This window comes from Palaemon carinicauda, chromosome 36, assembly GCF_036898095.1.
Source record: "Palaemon carinicauda isolate YSFRI2023 chromosome 36, ASM3689809v2, whole genome shotgun sequence".
Taxonomy (NCBI): domain Eukaryota; kingdom Metazoa; phylum Arthropoda; class Malacostraca; order Decapoda; family Palaemonidae; genus Palaemon; species Palaemon carinicauda.
In genome coordinates, this window is record NC_090760.1 from 69,303,143 (window position 1) to 69,328,029 (window position 24,887).

The 24,887-nt window shown below is 40.8% G+C and overlaps 1 protein-coding gene across 2 annotated transcripts in view; it reads left to right on the top strand.

Annotated features, from left to right (window-relative positions):
- LOC137628882 (enoyl-CoA delta isomerase 2-like) overlaps nt 1–23,007 on the top strand; it is a 56,603-nt gene extending 33,596 nt beyond the window's left edge. The window contains exons 6-10 of one of the 2 annotated variants that reach the window (XM_068360136.1): nt 1,840–1,957; nt 10,805–10,924; nt 11,684–11,854; nt 21,269–21,376; nt 22,865–23,007. In XM_068360136.1, the coding sequence (XP_068216237.1) occupies nt 1,840–1,957; nt 10,805–10,924; nt 11,684–11,854; nt 21,269–21,361 (502 nt within the window). In that variant the 3' untranslated portion in view covers nt 21,362–21,376; nt 22,865–23,007. Of the gene's footprint in view, nt 1–1,839; nt 1,958–10,804; nt 10,925–11,683; nt 11,855–21,268 lie in introns of both variants that reach the window. The other variant, XM_068360135.1, reaches the window with a different exon arrangement.
- Nucleotides 23,008–24,887: the final 1,880 nt, after the last annotated feature.

Genomic DNA, 24,887 nt, shown 5'->3' on the forward strand with positions numbered 1-24,887 from the left:
AGTGAAACAATATTATATCATTTAATACAGTAAGCAAAACAACATTTGCAGTAACCTGTTGTCTGTTTGATATGAAACTTGACATTTGTTGACTTTTGTGGCTAGAAATCATAGGCATGGAATTCATGTTAGGCCCATCCCAGGACAAAATAGTATATTATATATATATATATATATATATATATATATATATATATATATATATATATATATATATATATATATATATATATATATACATACATACATACATACATACATACATACATACATGAGAGAGAGAGAGAGAGAGAGAGAGAGAGAGAGAGAGAGAGAGAGAGAGAGAGAGAGAGAGAGAGAGATAGATATGGATGGATGGTCTGGGATGCATCATAGGTATTTATCGAGCTTATTCTTAAACACGTCTACGCTCACTCCTGATATGTTTCTTAGATGAGCTGGCAGCGCATTAAATAGTTGCTGCATTATCGATGCTGGTGCGTAGTGGATTAATGTCCTTTGCGCCTTCCTTAGTTTTCCTGGTATAGTTTTGGGCACTATTAATCTACCTCGGCTTGCTCTTTCTGATATTTTTAGCTCCATAATGTTTTTAGTAATTCCTTCGATTTGCTTCCATGTTTGTCTTATCATGTAGCGTTCTCTTCTCCTTTCTAGACTGTATAGTTTTAAAAATTGCAGTCTTTCCCAGTAGTCAAGGTCTTTAACTTCTTCAATTCTAGCGGTATAGGACCTTTGTACACTTTATTTGTGCAATATCCTTTTGGTAGTGTGGGTACCATATCACATTGCAGTACTCGAGTGTACCACGTACATAAGTTTTGTAAAGCCTAATCATGCGTTCAGCTTTTCTTGTTTTAACGTGTCTGAATATCATTCCCATTTTTGCTTTACATTTAGCCAACAGTGTTGCTATTTGGTCGTTGCATAACATATTCCTGTTTAACATTACACCAAGGTCTTTAATTGCTTCCTTGTTTGTGATTGTCTCGTTATTTGGTCGCCTGTATGCGCATACCATTCCTTCTCTGTTTCCATAGTTTATCGATTCAAATTTACCGGAGTTAAATACCATCCTATTTATCTCCGCCCATTCATATATTTTGTTTAGATCTCTTTGTAGTGAGTTCCTATCTTCATCACAAGTTATTTCTCTACTTATTCTTGTGTTATCGGCGATTCTCATAACAGAGTTTTTAACATTACAGTCTATGTCTGAGATCATAATAACAAACAGTACTGCAGCTAATACCGTACCCTGTGGCACGCCAGATATTAACTGATCTTCATCTGATTTCTCATCATTTGCAACCATTATCTGTTTTCTGATTTGCAGAAATTCTTTTACCCATTTTCCTATCTTTCCCACAATATTATGCTTTCTCATTTTTTTCTCTAATATATTATGGTCTACCTTGTCAAAGGCTTTTGCAAAATCTAGATAGATCACATCTGAGAGCGAGCGCACCTTTCCGTCTTTCTTTGTATAAAATCCCCAACTTAAAAACCATTTCATTATCTGTTATCTTATTCTGGCATTATGAAAGTGAAGTTGTGTTACCTGGGTTAGGTAGTAGATGATAAGCATGGATGTGGATTTAGAATGTTCAATTTAGGTTTTTGAACAACCAGACGTGTACATGAAAAGAATTTTGACCTTGAAAACATACTACAGTATTCAGAAAAACAAGAATTATTATCATCCACTCTTTGAGAAAGCCAGAGGCCGAATATGTATGATAGTTTGTTTAGGAAAAAACAAAAATTTATTATAGTTCAGAAAAAAATTCTGTTAGAAAATTTTAATGTTTCATCTTTAGAATTAATGCCTCAAAATTTCAGGTTTGTTTCAGCCTTTATTGAGTTCCCCAAACCACTTGTAGCAGTCGTGAATGGCCCTGCTGTAGGTGTGTCAGTGACGATCATGGGCCTTTTTGATGCCATCTATTCTACTGATGCGGTGAGTACTGGGTTTTCGACCATAGTTCTATTGACTTTTGAAGAAATTTGGTTTTGAAATTATGTAACCATAAACCAGAATAATTTTCCTTAATCTGTGCGCATTCTATTTTATTGAGGCTCGCCTTGTAAGTCAAAAACTTTGGGGCTAATTTTGATGAAAATAAAGCTGCTATTTGAAATGGCAATTGAGCAATTAGGTTGTAGAAGAATAAAAATAAAATGTTAGCATTTATAATTGTTCCGTAACTGGAATACAAACCTACGCTATTTATTTAGGGGTATTACTTTCTGCGAAGCTGAAATGACGAGCCATTAAAATTTAGCACTTCATCTTCGAGTTTTCCTTCCCAGGTGTGAGGTGGTTTCTCCTTTCTGAGGGAGAACTTCCCTGCATCTTCTTCATCGACTCTGACTGCGGTAGCTGTCTTCGCCCAGACTACACTCCTCCCTTGCTGAGTCTCTCTTCCTTCGGGGTCGGAGCATAGTCTTAGGCAAGTCTCTCTTGCAAAGTGATCACCTCTCTCTCTCTCTCGTTGGTGAGAGGGGCCACTCATAGATACTCCTCTTTGGAGGTTTGCTACTGCGGAAGGTCAGCTTGCTGATCCACCGGCCCTCAGTGGCATCATCCTTTCTCCTTAGAAGTATGCTGTCACTTCCGGTGAAGAGACCCCTCTTTGGTTCTTCAGCATAGCAGCCTCCTGTTCCAGGTCCTTCTCCTGACGATGATGCAGCTAACCCTCGGACTTCGGTCCTAGACTCTTCTGTGGATCGTTCGCTATCTCCATCGGTGGATGTTCGCCCTTCCAAAGGGCACATCTTATCGTCCTACCTGCTGACCTGCTGTTGCTGTTACTGTCTCAGGTACAGCCTCTTGAGGCCCTACCAATGCGTGCAGCTTCACGCCAACGCTCTCCAGCACACCAACGCCCTGTAGTGCACCAGCGCTCACCAACATCTTGTCAGCGCCAGCTTGCTCCTTCACGCACTTCAGAGCTCCCGCGCTCTCCAGCACATCAGCGCTTTATAGTGCTTTGGCGTTCGCTGACTTACAGCCTTCTTCTGGTCGTCCTCAGCGCCCTCCAATGCCCCAGCGATCTCCCGATTGCCGGCACTCTACGGCGTAGCTTTGCCTTTCCAGGGAGCAGCGTTTGCCAGCTTACCAGCTCTCACCAGCCAACCTACGCTCGTCAGTGCTCCCCGGTGCAACAGCGCGCTCCTGCTCAACCTCAGTCTTCGGCTCGCCAACGCTCTTCTGCACGACAGCGCTCTCCCAAACCGCAGCTCTCTCCTGGGCACTAGTGCCAGCGCTCCACTGCGCATCAGGTCTCTCCGGTGCCCAAGCTTTCACCAGCTCTTCAGCCACCTCCGGCTCGCCAGCGCTCACCTGTGTACCTGCATTTTCCAGTAGCTGCTCTCCAGCAACGTCCTGCGCAGCACCGAACTGCGCATCAGCGCTCTCCTGCATACTCGCGATATTTTGCGAGCCCTTGTTTTCCTGCGCATTCTAAGGAGGCTGTGCAACACTCTGCACAGCGCGTTACTTCACGCTAACGTTCTCCTGTGCATTGAAGGAAGACTGAGCAACACACTGCTCAGCGCCTTACTGAGCGCCAACGCTCTCCGGTGTGCCAGTGCTCTCCTGCGCACTTGTGCTCCAGTGCCCGCCAATGCACCAGCGCTCGCCTGCGCACCAGAGCTTGCCTGCGCAACCAGTGCTTGCCTGCTTGCCAGCGCTCTCCTGAGCAGTGCTTTCCTGCACGCCAGCGCTCTTCTGCGCATTCACCGGAAACTGCTCGCATCCTCCTGTGCACCGCCGTACTGTGCGCCAGCACTCTCCGCATTCTCTGGTATATCTGGAAATGATTCTAGACACCAATCTCCACAAAATTTTCTCATCAAAGACAGAATAACCAGGCTTAGAAAGGTCACAAGACCCTTTCTCAAGAGTGACTATTTCTCCTCGGATACCTATCATCCCTGGCCTGTCTAGCTTCCAATGGCTGCCTCAGGATTTGTTCTTTCCAGATTATCTGTTACTGTGCCCAGGGTGAGGTTTGAGGATCTACCTCAAGAGAATGGCAACAGCCTACCCGGGTCGCTTCTCTTGTCGGCAGCACTGGGAGAGACAAGAGGAGGATCACCAAAACATCATCTCTGCTGGATTCACAGTCATCAATTACGCTCTGAATCCAGATTCTCATCCAACACGTCTACCCACGATGTCAGGGGCATAGCTATTTCTAAGCATATTACTCTGTGACGCAGGTTCTACAAGCAAGGGTGTGAATGCTCCAGGTGACTTTGACAACCTTTCTCCTGCAAGACGTGACCCACAGGAACTCGATACAATCTCTATCTGTCCTGTGGTGGCTGCACAACAGCTGGTTGTATACCTCAAGCTCCTTATTGGATAAGTAGGTTTGAGGACACTGTTACCCAGTTTAAGTCTGCGTGAATGAAAAGGTTTGACTGGCTCTTATTCTTTTCTTCATCCTCCCCTCTCTTTAGGGAAGTAGCATCCTGGGTTCTCTGCATAAGCTGACCTCAAACCACTGCAGGTAAACCATGCTCCCCTGTGTACCTAGTACAGTGGAACCTCTACATACGAATTTAATCCGTTCCAGAACCAACTTCGGATGTAGAAAATGTTCGGTTGTCGAAACGAATTTTCTCATAAGAATACATTGAAATAGGATTAATCCGTGGTTGAGCCCAAAAACCTATGATAACTTCTTAATAAACTACTACACATAATTTTCCCATGAGAATAATGAACACTAAATTAGATAATAGACATGTAAATAAGAAGAATAGACATGTAAATAAGAAGAATTAGCAAAAAATGATAAATAAGAAACGGGTTTTTAGCGTCACTTTACCTTAGAACTCCAGCGCAGGTGTTTTTAGTCTTGCTACGCAGAGAGGAGACGGACGGGCGGCGAGGAGGTAGAGAGGTTAACTACGATAAACGTACACTACCGTAACTTATTCTAACTTACACTAAGTGAACTTTAACATAACTTAGCTTTTTTTTTTTTTATAATTTATATTTTTTTTTTTACATTTTCTTTTTTTCTTTTTGATGATTAATTTTAATCACTTTCACTCTCTACACTTAAAATTGATTGAATTTTTTTCTCTTCACTCTTTGCTGTTTTCTTTGAACCACTTCCTTCCTCTTCATCACGAGTTCGCTTCGTAGTTTTTTTAAAGAAGCTATCGATAGAAAGTTGCTTGGTACAGCTTTTCAGAATGTTTCGAAAATAAGTTAGGGAAACATCATCAAACTGCGCAGCTACACGACAAACCTGCAATTTCTTTGGATGGTATTTGTCGATGAAGTCGACCACGTCTTGATATTTTCCTAACACCTCTTTTATTTGCGCGGAACTTATTGCAAGTTCACTCATACGGACGCCACGCTCATGCTTTTCAATAATTCCTTGCTTTACTTCTAAAGAAAGCATTCCCTTATTCCTTTTCTCACCACCACCACTACCACTTGCGAAACTAAGCCTTTTAGGACCCATGATTTTCGTAAAATACCGTAAAAGGATGAATGTAAAAAATCACGATTAAAACACAATTAATAGCAGAACGCACAGGGCACAACCACATAAAGCCAACGAGAACAGAGGACTGACCCAAGCCACGCTAATTGAGGGTCCCTCCGAGGTTGAAGTGCTGCCTTCTATTGGCGGAAATAAAAAACACATCAGGCGCTATGAGCACCGACTACGCATACGAGTATTGTTTACTTCGGGTGTCGAAAAAAAAATTCGGGTGTAGAGTAGGAACGTGTTTGAATTGTACTTCGCGTGTCGAAAAATTCGGATACAACCGGTACGACGAAAATTGCTACTTCGTGTGTCGAAATAAAATTCGGGTGTAGAGTCAAAAATTTGCTCGAATTTTACTTCGGATGTTGGAAAATTCGGATGTAGATACGTTCGTGTGTAGAGGTTCCACTGTATTAAGCTAATACTGTTGCGTCCCCATACCCTAGCGAGGTGGTTATGGGAAAGTCTTGGTTACAACAGTTTTTCTTACGAAAAGACTCAGAATAACTTTACCTGGACACTCACACTTCTAAATATCTCAACACAGCTTGCATAGCCCACGGACCTTGTGTACCAAGGTTTTAGCGAGGCGCAGGGACTCCTTATTTTGAGTACATACTAACATACTCAGATAAGGAGCCCCTGGATTGGTAGGGACGTCCACCCTTCCTAATGGGTGAGTCACCCCTAACTAATTAGCGTAGGTTTGTATTCCAGTTATGGAACAAATGACAAATTCGTAGGTTATTTGTATTTTTCCTAATGATACAAACCTTAGCTATTTATACAAACTTGCCTGCCAGCCCTATTCCCCTTGAAGTCCTACCTCCAAGCAAAGTGAGCTAAATCACAGGTGTGTGAGTGGGAGCGGTAGCAATCTAACTCCCCCCCGCCCCCCACCCCTGCTTGCTAACTAGCGGAATGGGTAGTTAACCCTTGCTAAATTTTAATAGCTTATCGTTTCAGCTTCGGCGAATGTACATACATACATATACCAAGGCACTTCCCCCAATTTTGGGTGGTAGCCGACATCAACAAAGAAACAAAAACAAAAAGGGGACCTCTACTCTCTACGTTCCTCCCAGCCTATCAAGGGACTCAACCGAGTTCAGCTGGTACTGCTAGGGTGTCACAGCCCACCCTCCCACATTATCCACCACAGATGAAGCTTCATAATGCTGAATCCCCTACTGCTGCTACCTCCGCGGTCATCTAAGGCATCGGAGGCAGCAGCAGGGCCTACCGGAACTGCGTCACAATCGCTCGCCATTCATTCCTATTTCTAGCACGCTCTCTTGCCTCGCTCACATCTATCCTCCTATCTCCCAGAGCTTCCTTCACTCCATCCATCCACCCAAGCCTTGGCCTTCCTCTCCTACTTCTCCCATCAACTCTTGCATTCATCACCTTCTTTAGCAGACAGCCATTTTCCATTCTCTCAACATGGCCAAACCACCTCAACACATTCATATCCACTCTAGCTGCTAACTCATTTCTTACACCCGTTCTCACCCTCACCACTTTGTTCCTAACCCTATCTACTCGAGTTACACCAGCCATACTCCTTTGACACTTCATCTCAAACACATTCAATTTCTGTCTCTCCGTCACTTTCATTCCCCAAAACTCCGATCCATACATCACAGTTGGTACAATCACTTTCTCATATAGAACTCTCTTTACATTCATGCCCAACCCTCTATTTTTTACTACTCCCTTAACTGCCCCCAACACTTTGCAACCTTCATTCACTCTCTGACGTACATCTGCTTCCACTCCACCATTTGCTGCAACAACAGACCCCAAGTACTTAAACTGATCCACCTCCTCAAGTAATTCTCCATTCAACATGACATTCAACCTTGCACCACCTTCCCTTCTCGTACATCTCATAACCTTACTCTTACCCACATTAACTCTCAACTTTCTTCTCTCACACACTCTTCCAAATTCTGTCACTAATCGTCAAAGCTTCTCTTCTGTGTCTGCAACCAGTACAGTATCATCCGCAAACAAAAACTGATTTACCTCCCATTCATGGTCATTCTCGTCTACCAGTTTTAATCCTCGTCCAAGCACTCGAGCATTCACCTCTCTTACCACTCCATCAACATACAAGTTAAACAACCACGGCGACATCACACATCCCTGTCTCAGCCCCACTCTCACCGGAAACCAATCACTCACTTCATTTCCTATCCTAACACATGCTTTACTACCTTTGTAGAAACTTTTCACTGCTTGCAACAACCTTCCACCAACTCCATATAACCTCATCACATTCCACATTGCTTCCCTATGAACTCTATCATACGCTTTCTCCAGATCCATAAACGCAACATACACATCCTTACCTTTTGCTAAATATTTCTCGCATATCTGCCTAAGTGTAAAACCACCCTGTATTTCTAAGATTGCATTCTCTGTTTTATCCTTGATCCTATTAATCATTACTCTACCATACACTTTTCCAACTACGCTTAACAAACTAATACCTCTTGAATTACAACACTCATGCACATCTCCCTTACCCTTATATAGAGGTACAATACATGCACAAACCCAATCTACTGGTACCATTGACAACACAAAACACATATTAAACAATCTCACCAACCATTCAAGTACAGTCACACCCCCCTCCTTCAACATCTCAGCTCTCACACCATCCATACCAGATGCTTTTCCTACTCTCGTTTCATCTAGTGCTCTCCTCACTTCATCTATTGTAATCTCTCTCTCATTCTCATCTCCCATCACTGACACCTCAACACATGCAACAGCAATTATATCTGCCTTCCTATTATCCTCAACATTCAGTAAACTTTCAAATTATTCCGCCCATCTTTTCCTTGCCTCCTCTCCTTTTAACAACCTTCCATTTCCATCTTTCACTGTCTCTTCAATTCTTGAGCCAGCCTTCCTTACTCTCTTCACTTCTTTCCAAAACTTCTTCTTATTCTCTTCATATGAATGACCCAATCCCTGACCCCACCTCAGGTCAGCTGCCCTCTTTGCCTCACGTACCTTGCGCTTTACTTCCACATTTTTCTCTTTATATTTTTCATACTTCTCTATACTATTACTCTGCAGCCATTCTTCAAAAGCCCTCTTTTTCTCTTCCACTTTTACCTTCACTCCTTCATTCCACCATTCACTGCCCTTCCTCATGCTGCCTCCAACAACCTTCTTTCCACACACATCACTTGCAATCCCAACAAAATTTTGTTTTACTAACTTCCACTCCTCCTCTAAATTGCCAGTTTCTCTTACTTTCACTTCGTCATATATCATTTTCAACCTTTCCTGATATTTACTTTTTACCCCCGGTTTTATTAGCTCTTCAACCCTCACTACCTCCCTTTTACATTCACCTACTCTATTCCCCCATTCTTTTGCTACAACTAATTTTCCTTCCACCAAAAAATGATCAGACATACCGTTAGCCATACCCCTAAACACGTGCACGTCTTTCAATCTTCCAAACATTCTTTTAGTTATTAACACATAATCTATTAATGCCCTTTCTACTACTCTTCCATTTGCCACTCTTACCCATGTATACTTATTTTTATCTTTCTTTTTGAAAAAGCTATTACTTATCACCATCTCTTGCTCAACACACATATCTACCAGTCTCTCACCACTCTCATTTCCACCTGGTATGCCATACTTCCCAATGACACCTTCTACGTCTCCAGCGCCCACTCTAGCATTTAAGTCACCCATGACAACTACATAATTCCTTCTACCCAGCCCTTCTACACACCTAGTTAATTCACTCCAGAACTCATTCTGCTCTTCTTCACTTTTCTCACTACCTGGCCCATACGCACTGACAAATGCCCAACATTCCCTACCCAACCTAACCCTTACCCACATTAACCTAGATGATATCTCCTTCCATTCCACTACTTTACCTGTCATCCATTCAATCAGCAATAAAGCCACACCCTCTCTCGCTCTTCCCCTTTCAATCCCAGACACTCTACCAGACATTTCACCAAACATCACTTCACCCTTTCCTTTTATCTTTGTCTCACACAAGGCCAATACATCCATCCTTCTATTCCTAAACATACTTCCAATTTCACATCTTTTACTCTCTATCGTACTACATCCACGCACATTCAAACACCCGAAAACTAGAGTGCGGGGAGCAGTCACTCTCCCCCTAGTTCCATCTCTTTATCGATGTCTCACAGGATGTAGATACAGGAGAGGAGGTTCCTAGCCCCCTCGTCCCGTCCCTTTTAGTCGCCTCTTACGACACGCAGGGATAACGTTGGCGCTATTCTTGTTTTTATGCCCCCGCATAAATAATACCCCTAAATAAATAGCTAAGGTTTGTATTGTTAGGAAAAATACAAATTATATACGAATTTTTCATATATTGTAGATTATCTTCTGTAATCTCTGGATTTTTTTAATTGTATTTGGAAAGTAATTATAGTGTTTTTGTTTCAAGTGCTTTGGTAAACTAAAGTAAATTGTTTTAGCTGATCATATTCAATAATTGATGCTTTTTGCTTTCTTAAGACCAAAGTATGGAGTAATATTCAATAATTAAATTTTAAACTAAGCTATCGACCCTTTACGTAATATCAAATTTATATCAAAGACTTATTCAGTTCCATTTACATGATATATTTGCTTATAGCTTTTCCTATTTTCATTTTGTAAGTTAGTACATACACACATTCTCCCGTCTCCATCTCTTCCAGCTTTTTGTGTGTAGCTTAGAGAAATAATAGATTAATAAATCCATTGAAACATAACGTCAGTTTAAAGATAGCCAAAGAAAGTAATTACTGTATGAATATACATGCACTTGAACTTTGGACTGTGAAGTAGATCTTAGTACTGCTTCTGTTTTTGCAGTTTTGTTATGCTGTTCTAACAAATTTACATTAAATAACACCCATCTTTGTTAAGGTTATGTTGTATTTTATAATGTTTTAGTGCATATTTAAGATTTATTTACTGTATATGATACCATGATCCTGAAGTTCTCAAGATTTGATTTTCACAAACACTTATCATTACGAATTTCAACAACTGGTCGCCAAGGTTGAACTAATGATGAACATTTGCGCCAAAATTTAATTAGATTACTAATTGAACTGCTATTACAAGCTGCAGCATTTACAGTTATGTATTAGCATGTCATAGTTCCAGCTAATCAAGGATCTGAAGAATATGAAATAAGTGCGTATGTGCCGACATGTTTGATGTCTTCCATTCCTTTAAAAGTGACTTATTTTCTTTTTGTTCCTTGTTAACAGGCAACATTCAACACTCCCTTCAGTGCTCTGGGTCAATCGCCCGAAGGTTGCTCTTCTTACATTTTCCCAAAGTTGATGGGATTCGCCAAGGCGAGTGAATTACTCATGTTCAACAAAAAGGTTAGTTTCACGAATGTTGTGTAATAGATACTGAAATTTATTGCGTTCATCAATAGACATTGATGTTTATAGAGCCACTCTCTCTCTCTCTCTCTCTCTCTCTCTCTCTCTCTCTCTCTCTCTCTCTCTCTCTCTCTCTCTCTCTCTCTCTCTCTCTCTCTCTCATAGGAAAGTTGATCACAGAAGATAGGTCATCGTGAGGAACTGCATTATAGTTCATATGTATAGATGTCTTAAAAAGCTGTATCATGAGAGATTATATGTATAGATGTCTTAAGAAGCTGCATCATTATAGTTCATAAATATATACAATGTATTAAGTAGCTACATCATTATAGCTCTGTGTATAGACAATGTCTTAAGCTGATCATTAAAGTTCATATGTATAGATGAAAAATTAACGGGTTATAGTTCCCAATGGTTAACTTCATACTAAAATTCTCTAAACCTAGTGGGCTTCGTTTACTAAATTGCGAGTGAACATGTGTTTTGAGGATTACTTTAAATGATTTACTAACATCTTTTAACCTGTCATTTTTCATCTCTTTAGACAATTTTATGATAATTAAGCATGCATTGTACATTTGATTATGTGTGTACCACATATATGGGTTGCATAATGTACCTACTCTATATAGGGTGCCTGATAAATAAGCTAACCTAATACATTATTGCTGGTGAATATTGAGTTAATCATGAGTCACCTTTTATAATGGTTTCGATCTCTTCAACCTTCCACACTGTTGTAATTCCTAACAGCTAACAGCGCATCAGGCCTGCGAACTGGGGCTCGTGACTGAAGTGTTTCCCGACGCGACCTTCCAGCAGGAGGTGTGGCCGAAGCTGAAGGCCTACGCTAAGCTTCCTCCCAAGTCCCTCATCTACTCAAAAGCTCTCATTCGGGATGTTGAGAGGGAGACACTCCATAAGGTGGGTGTCAGGGTCCTTCAGAATCTTTGTATAAGACAAAAGCTTAAAATTTAGGTTTGTCTTTAATTTAGAAATTGATTTCTTTATTATTTTTACTGTATTAGCTAAGCTACAACCTTAGGTGGAAAAGCAGGATGCTATATGCCCAAGGGCTCCAACAGGAAAAATAGTCCAGTGAGAAAAGGAAATTAGAAAACAGATAGTGTAGTATGTCTGAATGTACCCTCAAGCAAGAGAACTCTACCCCAAGACAGTGCAAGACCATGGTACAAAGGCTATGGCATTACAGACTGGAGAACAATAGTTTGATTGTAGAGTGTCCTAGAAGAGCTGCCTACCATGCCAAAGAATCTCTTTTACCCTTACCGAAAGGAAAGTAGCCACTGAACAATTACAGTGCAGTTCTTAACCCCTTGAGTGAAGAAGAATTTTTAGTACTGAAAGGGAGAAATTAAATGTTCTTGATTTCTTAATTGAATATCATTATAGTAACAAAAATTCCTTGCATTTGTTTTAAGGTTTACTGATAGCAGGTTTTTCTCTTCATGTAGAAAGTACAAAGACGAAATAGTAAACTAGTGAAAATATTATTTTAAATATTAAACTTAGCCGGTGAATATATAATAGCTGACGTCTCCGACGGCTCGACAGATTCCAAAAACTCACGAGCGATCGCCATGAAGGTAGCGGGTGTGCCCACCAGCGCCGACTATCGGCCAGATACCGCATATACATGTAAACAGCTCCAGTTCTTCTCTGTCGGTTTCATCGACAAGTCGATTCCACTCGCTTTATGACCTCGAGTTTTCTACCGAATTGGTGAAGTACTTGGTTTTGATTTTATTGCTTTCGCCGTGTTGGATTATTCAATACTATCCTCAAAAGAAATGCTTTTGAAAGGAGAGTAAAAGTGTTTTGCCCTTGCTTTTTTATCTCTGGTTTTTTTTTTTCCATTGAGTAAAGATGGCCGACCCTTCCCTCAGTGTACGGAAGTGTGTTTTAGGCTTTTAGTAATTATTTTATCACGTTAAAAATTATTGTTGATAATTATAGATTTTCCTCTATATATTTTATATCTCACCCGCCTTTATTAGGCCTCTTCGATTAGCTTTCCATTTATACTAAACATCAAGATAAATTTTATGTTTTTGTTTATATGCGGCCTTTACCTCCGAGATGTAGGCGGTCCTAACTTGGAAACCGAAGTTAAACAACGTTGAGCCCATTCAATTTTTTTTTTTTTTTCGTTAAGTTTAAATCATTTGCTCGGTAAGAGTTATGAAATGAATATTTTTTAGAAAATATTTTAGAAAGATATTCTTTGAATAGTCTTCGTGCTGTTTTTTTCAAAGATGAACTAACGTTTGGTTTATTTATGCTACGCAGTTTGCGCTCTATCGTTACGATAGAGAAAGAGAGAATCACGGTTTCACTTTGCAGAAAGAGTAAATCGATTTTGACGTTTTGTTCATTCTTCTTTCAAACTGTAATGTTTTAAATACTAATTTAAAGGAACTTGTTAATTTTCATTTTCTTAGTCCTTTCAGTTTTTTCCTTTGGTCAAATAACCTGTTTATTGACGAAGGGTGAGTGGGCTTTTCTCTTGTATGTGACAAGAGAGAGAGAGAGAGAGAGAGAGAGACGGAGAGAGAGAGAGAGAGAGGAAGAGAGAACGATCCGATCTTTATTCTCGTCCCAAGGGAGTTTAGGAGCGAGTAACGTTGTTCTCGATTCAGTTTACGCTCGTCCCAAGTCTCTGTACGGGGAAAAAGGATAAAACGTTTTTAGTTTTTATTCTCGTCCCAAGGCACTGTACGGTGAGAGATTGAAAACGTAGTCTTTAATGAACTAGTGTTTAGTCTCCTCCCCAGTCACTGATCCTTTTTAACTTTATATATTTCCGTTTTATTCGATATATATGTTTACTGATTTTTGCATGTACTAATGTGCTTACATTATACGACTCATTTATTCATGCCTAATGTGAAATTATTGAAAAATACGATATCAGTGAAGTAAGTGCAAAAAACAGAAAATCGTAGTGATAAAGTGATAATTGCACAAAGTGTTTTTTAGTGTTGCGACCAAGGGTTCGTCTGTTTGTGCTTGTCGTTCACCTAGTCCGAGACCTCTTTCAGGCTCCCATGCACCAGGGAGAAGTAATGTCGTAGGACTTAAGGGGACGAGAGGCTTTAACCAACGAACAAACGTTCCCTCTGTGGTATCGGGCGTGTCTCGCAAGATCGCCCCTACCATAAGACGAGCGAGGCTGTTTTCTCCTCGTCATCCGAAGGCTTCTCGCAAAAGAAATCTTGGAGCAAAGTTTCTAGACCCTTAAAGCGGAAGTCAGTCCATTCAGGACAGGTCCAGCGTCCTGGCTGTAGCCATGGGAACAGCTCTGACCCTTTGCAGTCGTCGGAAGACGGTTCGCCTATTAAACGCAAGTGTAACACGGGGTCCGAGGGTCGCGGTAAAGGCAATGTTTTGCCAACACAGACGTTACCGTCGTCTCGGCCCGTCCCGACTCCTGTTGATCCTAAATGGGTTGTCCTGCAGGACATGCAGACTAAGCTTGCCTCCCTTATGGAGAAGTATGACGTTGAGCAGGTTCACGATGAACCTTCGCTTTCGAGTCGCCGTTACGCTAAACGAGACTCTGGCCGTCAGCTGCCCAAACGAGCATTTACTCGTCCTTTTGACGTTATGAAACGTGATGTCGGTAGTTTGTCACGTCAGTCACGTGACTTGGATCCTCACTCGCTGCAGTCCCGTGTTGACTTTCAGCCGCTGCCGCAGCCTCGTGTTGACGTTCAGCCGCTGCCGCAGTCTCGTGTTGACGTTCAGGACGTTCGCCAACCAGCTCAGTTGCCTTGTTTTGACGTTGAGCGTCAAGCACCGCAGTCAAGGGTTATTTTGACTGCTCAGTCTAGGCAGTCAAGGCAGTCTCGACTTGACGTCGAGCGTCCATCAACTCCTGTTGTTGTTGCTGGTCAGTCCTTTCAGCAGCGACATGACGTCGCTTCCTTGACTGCTGCTGCTGCTCCTTTGCGTATGGACTTTGCCTGTCAAGCATTGCCACCGCGGCAGGTCTCTCCTTTTCATGAGACTCGGCAATTGTCGGACGAGGTTTCTTCAGATGAGGAAGTTGCTGATCCCCCTCCTACTGATATTCCCTTGGGGACTTTGTCAGACGGAGAGGAGCCTAAAGCTGCTCAGCCCTCTATGGACTTTAAAAAAAAAAAAAAAATAAAAAAAAAAAAATAAAAATCATGCTGATTTTTAAGGATCTTTGTCCGGACCATTTTGTAACTGCTGCTCCTCGTTCGCCTAAACGTCAGAGTTTACACTAGGCCTAGCTACTTCGAAGCCGTTGTTTTCTAAGCTAGTGCTCTCTCGCTCTTCTAAGAGAGCTTTACGTTTGCTAGGCGACTGGTTGATCACCAGGAGGAGTTTGGGGGAGACAGCCTTTGCTTTCCCTCCTTTTAAACTGGCTTATAGAGCGAGCGTCTAGTATGACACGGGAGAAGTTCTCGGCTTGGGAGTTCCTGCCTCTGCCCAGAGAGACTTCTCAAGCCTCATAGACTCTCCCCGGCGCCTGGCCATGAGACGCTCCAAGATTTTATGGTCGGCTTCAGAGCTAGACCATCTCCTGTTAGGAGTTTTTCGAGCGTTTGAAGTTTGGCTGTACAATTATGTCATGCATGAACAAGGCTATCAGGGATGGCTCCAATGATCTGACAGCCACGTTCTCTGCAGGAACAAGACTATCAGGGATGGCTCCAATGATCTGGCAGCCACGTTCACTGCAGGAGTACTTAAGATGTAAGTGCGCTCAATGTGTTCATTGTCAAGACAAACTTCACGATGAAGACTACCAAATCTGTCTTGACAGCATTAAGGGAAGGCGACTGGATGGTCTCTCTCGACCTTCAGGATGCATACTTCCACATCCCGATTCATCCAAACTTTCAACTACATCTGAGGTTTGTGGACGGGAAAGTAATGTACCACTGTCGAGCACTGTACTCCGACCTCATTCCTGCTCCTCTTGTTTTTACAAGGCCCTTGCAAAATGTAGCAAGCTTTCTACATTTTTTGAGGATTCAGAGCCTCCCTTTATTTTGACGACTGGCTAATCAGGGCGTCGTCATTATATCGCTGTCTGGAGAGCCTCTAATGGACATAAGACCTAACCAAGGAGCTAGGTCTCATAGTGAACGTAGAGAAGTCGTAACTTACAGTACCCCATCCCAGACTATTCTTTATTTGGGAATGGAGATACAGTGTCTGATTTTTCGGCCCTTTTTGTCTCCCGCAAGAATGGAACAAGCTCTGTTAAAAGTCCTTCACTTGCAAGAGAAAAACAGTTGCTCTGTAAGAGTTTGAACTAGCCTCGTGGGAACTCTTTCATCGCTGGAGTAGTTTATCTCTCTGGGGAGACTCAACCTATGCCCTTTCCAATTTCACCTAAAACATTGGAACAAGGAGAAGGGCTTAGTGAGTATCTCTTTCCCAATCTCCAACTCAGTCTAGACATGTCTGACTTGGTGGGACAGCAACATCAGACTTCGAGAAGGTCTTTCTCTTGCGATCAAGAACCCAAACCATGTGTTGTTTTCAGATGCATCGGATTTGGGTTAGGGAGCTCCACTGGACAGTCTGGAAGGCTCGGGTCTTTGATCCACGGATCAGAAGGAACTCCATTTAAGGCATGTAACATCTCTCCTTTGGCGAGATTTGTGCAAGGAAAATTAATGTCTTGGCGGACGGCCTCAGCAGAAGAGGACAAGTCATCTCCATGGAGTGGACGTTGCATAAGACTGTGTGCGAGAAGCTATGGATGACATGGGGTCAACCCGCCATACAGTGAACCCTCGTTTATCGCGGTAGATAGGTTCCAGACGCGGCCGCGATAGGTGAAATTCCGCGAAGTAGTGACATCATATTTACCTATTTATTTAACATGTATATTCGGACTTTTAAAACCTTCCCTTGTACGTAGTACTGCTAACAAACCACCCTTTAATGTACAGAACACTTAATGCATGTACTACAGCACCCTAAACTAAAACAGGCACGAATATTAAAGGCGATTTTATATCATGCGTTTCCTAAACACGCCAAAAAGCATGATAAAAAATGGCAACCAATGTTTTGTTTACGTTTATCTCTGATTATAATGAAGAAACAAACGCATTTACACATCTGTGTATAGGTTAGTTTTTGCATTGATTATATTGATTATTCAGTACAGTATGTTGATTTGGTTATTACTAATGTTTTACCTTAATTTTTCTTAGGACTTCCAAATGGAATGTTTTTCTTTATGACGCTGCCTGAAACGACGGCGTCATAAAGTACGCTCAGTAAACAAACTAAGGAATTTAACGTGTATGATGAAAGTGATAAATAATGATATTACAGTAAAAGATTTTATAAAATATGTTATTACAAATATTATTTACCGTATCTATATAAAATCATACATACGTAGAAAAGCAGGAAAACAATCTACGAGAGAGAGAGAGAGAGAGAGAGAGAGAGAGAGAGAGAGTTGTTTTACATACGTAAATGTAAATTTTAAACAGAAAAAATATCCCCATTTCATATAAAAAAGATTACAAATATTTTACTTTATCATATTACAGTAGTCTGTATAATACTGTAAAGTTCAGTACAGTATGTTGTTGTTATAGTCGTGGCGATGAAATTCTCACGAAACAAAAACACGCCATTTGATTACAACAGCTGATTCATTCTCTCTCTCTCTCTCTCTCTCTCTCTCTCTCTCTCTCTCCTCTCTCTCTCTCTCTCTCTCTCTCTCTTCGTGTTATACAATACTTACATTTAGATGAAGAAACTAAAATTAGTTTTCTTAGTGTCAATTAAATACGAAACGAAAAAATTAGGCCGAGTCTACATCCATTTCAATCATAGCTAAAAATACGGCATCCAATTTCATCAGCAAACCACTATTTTTTGAGAAATATCATTTTATTCTAGAAAATTGCCACTCTTTAAATAGTTAATTGCACATTAAGAAAGCCTGTACTTTTGTTTTTAAATTTCGGGTGTGTTTTAAAAATCGAGTATTGTTGACTTCTTTTTGTTTTACTTTTGGCTGTGATTAGATCAGCTGTCATCTAGCTGCCGCTCTTGAGTGTGTACGAATACACTAACAAAGTATCGTTTATACCATTTCTTAACTTATTCAAACCGTCTACAGTATACAGTTGATATTACATAAGCACCAATGTGTTATAACCTATCAAATTTTTTTGTTTATTACATTTAAACCCCCCTCCATCTCTCTCTCTCTCTCTCTCTACCTCTCTCTCTCTCTCTCTACCTATCTCTTTCTCTCTCTCTCTCTCTCTCTCTCTCTCTCTCTCTCTCTCTCTCTCTCTCTCTCTCTCTCTCTTTACCTCTACCTCTCTCTCTCTCTCTGTGGGCTACTTTTCACTACCTCCCATTCCTTACCTCTCTCTATCTCTCTAACAAATGATATCTTTGTTGTTCCTCAAAGTCTCATTTATATTGAAAATCAGTCATGATTCAATTTTCCTTACTTTCTCCAATCTCGCACCATCGGTCATATCGCGGTATTTTCGATATTTCCGGAAAATCCGCGATATATGTATATACATGGGTTATGAAAAAAATCCGCGAAGTGGTGAATCCGCGATGGTCGAACCGCGAAGTAGCGAGGGTTCACTGTAGATCTTTTTGCGACTCTCTCTGACAAAGAGGCTCTCGACTTACTGCTTTCCAGTTCCAGATCCAGAGGCAGCCCACATAGACGCTTTCCTGCTGGACTGGTCTCACCTGGACGTTTATGCCTTTCCACCTTTCAAGATCCTAGACAAGGTGCTGCAGAAGTTCACCTCTCACGAAGGGACCAGGTTGACATTGGTTGCTCCACTCTGGCCCGCGAGAGAGTGGTTCACAGAGGTACTTCAATGGCTGGTAGACGTTCCAAGGAGTCTACCTTTAAGGATGGATCTCTTACGGCAGCCCCACGTAAGGAGTCTTCATCAAAGCCTCCCCGCGCTTCGTCTGACTGCCTTCAGACTATCGAAAGACTCTCAAGAGCTCGAGGATTTTCGAAGGAGGCAGCCAGAGCGATTGCGAGAGCTAGGAGAGCATCTACCATCAAGGTCTACCAGTCGAAGTGGGAAGTCTTTAGAGACTGGTGCAAGTCATCATCCATTTCCTCTTCCAGTACCTCTGTAGCCCAAATTGCAGACTTTCTCCTACATCTGAGAAATGTTCGCTCCCTCTCAGCGCCCACTATTAAGGGCTACAGGAGCATGTTGGCGTCTGTGTTCAGACATAGAGGCTTAGATCTGTCCAATAATAAAGATCTCCAAGATCTCCTTAAGTCCTTCGAGACCTCTAAGGAGCGTCGTATGGCAACTCCTGGATGGAACTTAGACGTGGTCCTAAGGTTCCTAATGTCCGACAGGTTTGAGCCATTACATTCAGCCTCCCTGAAGGATCTCACCCTCATGACGCTTTTCTTAGTGTGCTTGGCTTCGGCTAAAAGGGTCAGTGAGATCCATGCCTTCAGTAGGAACATCGGCTTTTCTACAGATAAAGCCACTTGTTCACTTCAGCTTGGTTTCTTGGCCAAAAATGGACTGCCTTCTCGTCCTTGGCCTAAGTCATTTGATATACCTTGCCTGTCAGAGATCGTAGGCAACGAGCTTGAAAGAGTGCTGTGTCCAGTTAGAGCTCTGAAGTTTTATTTAGCTCGGACTAAATCCTTACGAGGTGGATCTGAGGCCTTGTGGTGCTCAGTTAAGAAGCCTTCATTGCCTATGTTAAAGAATGCTTTGTCATATTTTATTAGATTTTTAATCCGAGAGGCTCATTCTCACTTGAGTGAAAAAGACCGTTGCTTGCTTAAGGTTAAGACGCACGAAGTAAGAGCTATAGCAACTTCCGTGGCCTTTAAGCAAAACAGATCTCTGCGAAGTATTATGGACGCGACCTTTTGGAGAAGCAAGTCGGTATTCGCGTCATTTTACTTAAAAGATGTCCAGACTCTTTATGAGGACTGCTACACACTGGGTCCATTCGTTGCAGCGAGTGCAGTAGTGGGTGAGGGTTCTACCACTACATTCCCTTAATTCCAATATCCTTTTAATCTTCTCTTGAAATGTTTTTAATTGGGTTGTACGGAAGGCTAAGAAGCCTTTCGCATCCTTTTTGATTTGGCGGGTGGTCAAATGTCATTTCTTGAGAGCGCCCAGATTAAGGGTTTTGATGAGGTCCTGTTGTATGGGTTGTCGCCCTGGATACTTCAGCTCCTGGGAGTCTTTCAGCATCCTAAGAGGATGGCTGGGCTTCGTGAGGAAAGCGGACTAACAAGGCAGAGTAATCGTCAGAGTCAGCTTCCTTACCAGGTACCTATATTTATTTGGGTTTTGTTATGATATAACTGTCAAAAACTCTAAGCATATACGCCGTAAACTGTATTAATACTGGTCTCTACCCACCACCATGGGTGTGAATCAGCTATTATATATTCACCGGCTAAGTTTAATATTTAAAAATGATATTTTGATTATAAAATAAATTTTTGAATATACTTACCCGGTGAATATATAAATTAAAGGCCCCCCCTTCCTCCCCGATAGAGACCCAGCGGGATGAGAAGAACTGGAGCTGTTTACATGTATATGCGGTATCTGGCCGATAGTCGGCGCTGGTGGGCACACCCGCTACCTTCATGGCGATCGCTCGCGAGTTTTTGGAATCTGTCGAGCCGTCGGAGACGTCAGCTATTATATATTCACCGGGTAAGTATATTCAAAAATTTATTTTATAATCAAAATATCATATTTCACAAGTTTATTTACAGTATAATGTTCTAATGATGTTAATGAAGTTACAAAGTTAAGTGCAAATCTAAGATGTCTTTCCCTGGTTTTTCTCTGTCCCGAGATTTGATTCTCTTGCTATTTAGGAGGACGCACCAGACTACAGCTGGACATTATAGCAAGTGACGATGTCTTTAGCAAAAGAGAAACTGTTGGCTACTCTGCCTGTAAAACAAAGTCGCTGAGTTTGTAAACACTTGATCAAGAGCCTTTTTGTTAATTTTGCTAAGTGCTGTACTGTACAGAGAAATATTATTTGCTTAACAACATTTCATACAATTGATAAAAATGGTTTTGATCAAATATTTACAAGCTCAGGGACTTTGTTTTACAGACAGAGTTGCCAGCAGTTGCTCTTTTGCTAAAAACAATTGTTACCTGCTAAACTGTACAGTTGTCTGACACCCCCTTAGCTTCCCCTGAAGTGTACCAGAATTAATGAAGCCAACTGTACAGTAGTTAGTACTGTAGTCTGTTGTCGGTTGCACTCCTTGAATTGCTAATCCCAACCTGTGTTGATTAATTGCAGGTCAATGTTGCCGAGTGTGATCGCCTGGTCGAGCGATGGACTTCTGAGGATTGCATGAATGCCATCATGAACTTCTTCAACCGCAAGAATTAGATTCACCGTGGGGAGGTACGTCTGTCGTCCTACCATCAGTTTTTCTTTACGCTGTACTGAATCTGGAGTCCCGATGTAGCTGTGTCCCACATCAGTTTATTGTGAACAGGTGTTTGCTATTAAGAATTTTAGATTTTTCTTTGTATAGGTTTGGAAAGAACGTAATTTTCTGTATTTGTCCAGAGAAACAGTGAAGGCATTTTGTGGTATACCTGGTTATCTTTGTCCTTTCCTTGTATATATAGTACAGTGCATATTACTTTATAAGCCTGATTTGTTGTATATTTACAAATGTAGTGAGATTCAGGATTATATTGACATTTTGTAGTCAAGATAAGAACACCAAATTTTCACACTTGTTGAAAGTGCCTTTCCTATTTCAGTTATTTGTTTAATTTGAATTTTAGTTCTTGTAGAATAATTTACATATTTGTTTAAATTTCTGCAGAAGAAACAGATTACAATGCCCCAGTTTACCAAATTAAGATAGAAAGAATTATGATTAATTACTTTACTGGTAATTGGTGTGAGTCATCGGACATTAATTCATTATTTTTATATATAGATAAATGAAAATAAAATATTCTGACCAATGAATAGATTAAGACAAAAGTCAGAGGCCTCTTTAAGCTTTATAAATATAATTATGTTAAATACTTATAGGAATAACCAGTATAAGATATTTTGAATGTTTGGTTTTATAACTTAATGGAATTGATAATCCATAATCTATTGTGGACCCATGCTTTAATACATTAGATTAAAAAAATTTATAGATTTTTTCCGGCAAAAATCAGGAAAGAATTACTGAACTGAGGGTCGTCTGTTTCTTTTAGTTTTGTAAATGGTGCTACGTGATTACTACTTGTTCATAAGTGAGAGACACTTAGATAAAATGGATCGTGTATTGTAAGAAGTGTCTCACAACAGTGTTTAATGGCTAGCATAAAGTAACTTGTAATATTTTATCAGTAGTTTAGAATTGAAGTCTATGAGGCTCACAAGAACATTAACCGTATCTAAAATGCCACCCGTATTAGCTACTGACCTCAGATGACAGAAAGCATTTTTGTGAGACACGTCCAGTAGGTATATGATGCACTGTTTAGTAATCTTGCATGTTTCACACAGTAGTTCTCTTATGCCTTTTTGTTTTTTATTAGTAGATAGAGTTTGTATAGTAAGTTATGAAGTATTGTATAGCTTTCTTGCTGCATAGCAGAGAGGCTTAAGGGAAAGTAAAGGTGTTAATAAAATGTATTTCTCCATTAAAATGATTTAAGTTTTTGAAATTGGATCAGATCTACAATATGAACCTCAACCATGGAATACTTTATGTGCACATGGTACACTGCCCAGTTGAGCAATCCAGTGATTGGAATAGTTTATTTTGTTGATTTTAAAAGAACTGGTAGCCTCTGTAAATTAAATAAGATACTTTCCTGTTTTAGAATTAGCATTTTTAATTTGATAGTATATTCTGATGAGGGACTTTTTCCCCAGACATATATTCGTGGCTCGGAGTAGGCATGGCGAACTGTCGTTGATGGACGGGAGCAACGATCAATGCAATTAGATATTAATGAATTCAATGAAATGTAAATGTAATTTTGCTACATATCTGAATAAATATTTTCAAGTATGAATTGCTTACATTGACTGTCCACTTTATATAGAAGTCATATATACTCTCTCTCTCTCTCTCTCTCTCTCTCTCTCTCTCTCTCTCTCTCAAAGATGCCTATATTTTGGTAATTATTCTACAACGTTATCTGCCCTTCGCTGGAAAGAGACTAAGACTTAAGAAAGAGCAGATTGTATTATAGTTTTGAAAGATTTTTTATAACAAACACGCATCCAAAATTGCTGGCTTATTTTAATGAAGATATAAGCCTCATCCTCTGCCGTATTATTGGCTTTGGAGAACCTTCCCCTGCTCAGGTGACTGGGAGGTGTTGTGTAATTAGTGGTTTCTTGCTGAATTTCAAAGTGCACATCTCTGAGGTTAGGTGGAAGGTTTTATGTGCATAAGGAAGCACTAGCTCGCTGCCCTAAGACCCGGATGTAGTTGCCTTACACCAAGCATATCTAGTGAACGAATGAATCAATTAACATCAGCATTTTCAGCCCTCGAATCGTAAGATCTAGAGACTGCAGCTATAGTAAGGTAGCTTATCCAGTCTGGCATTACTTTGATTGCTTTCCATGCAACGCTTCATCTTTTGCTTTGTGCTTTTTTCTTTACTTTCAATAAATTTGTGATTTTATTGTTTCATGTTAATATGAGGTAGCCTATTAGAAACATCCCTGCCTGGTGATTTGCTGGACTGGGGTTCGAACCCTGCTCAAGCTCGATAGTTTCTTATAGTGTCTGCAACCATCCTATTGAGCTAAGGATTGGAGTTTTGGGAGAGCCTATAGATTACCGGATGAGTCATCAGCAGCCATTGCCTGGCACTCTCAAGTCCTAGCATGGATGGGTGCTGTTTATATGAATATTGGGTCAGTCTCTAAGGCATTATCACTGTCCCTTTTCTCTGCTTTCATGAGTGACCTTTAAACCTGCCTTGGTCTCAGAGGTAGTCCTTGTGGTACTTTCATGAATCTAGTGGAATTTTATCCCTATCCTTTGTGTCCTAGGTGTTGTGGTAGCGATGCTTCTTCACCTCTATTTGAGATTTTTGCAGTGACTGACCACCCTCTCATTAGCAGAAATCAAATAGTCATTGGAAGAAGACTATTATTATTATTATTATTATTATTATTATTATTATTATTATTATTATTATTATTATTATTATTAATACTTGCTAAGCCACTACCCTAGTTGGAAAAGCAGGATGCCATAAGCCTTAGGGCTCCAACTGAGAAAAGAGCCTAGTGAGGAAAGGAAATAAGGAAAAACTACAAGAGAAGTTTAAGAACAACATTAGAATAAATCTTTCATATAAAAACTATAGAAACTTAAAAATAACAAGAGGATAAAAACTTCAAAATAACAAGAGAAAGAGAAACAATATAGAATAGTGTGCCTGAGTGTACCCTCAAGCAAGAGAACTCTACCCCAAGACAGTGGAAGATCATGGTACAGAGACTATGGCATTAATCTAGACTAGAGAACAATGGTTTGATTGTGGAGTGTCCCTCTCCTAGAAGGGTTGCTTACCATAGCTAAAGAAAGTCTTCTACCCTTACCAAGAGGAAAGTGGCCACTGAACAATTTCAGTGCAGTAGTTAACCTCATGAAAGAAGAAGACTTGTTTGGTAATTTCAGTGTTGTCAAGTGTACAGTATGAGGAAAGAGGAGAATGTGTAAAGAATAGGCCAGGCTATCCTGTGTATGTGTCGGCAAAGATGAAACGAGCCAAAACCAGAGAGAGGGATCCAATGTAGTACTGTCTGGCCAGTCAAAGGACCCAATAACTTTCTAGCAGTAGTATCTCAATGGGTGGTTGGTGCCTTGGATTGTTACCATTCTACATCTTTCTCTTCTGAAAGCAAAAAGTGGAAGCCTTCATTCCCAACT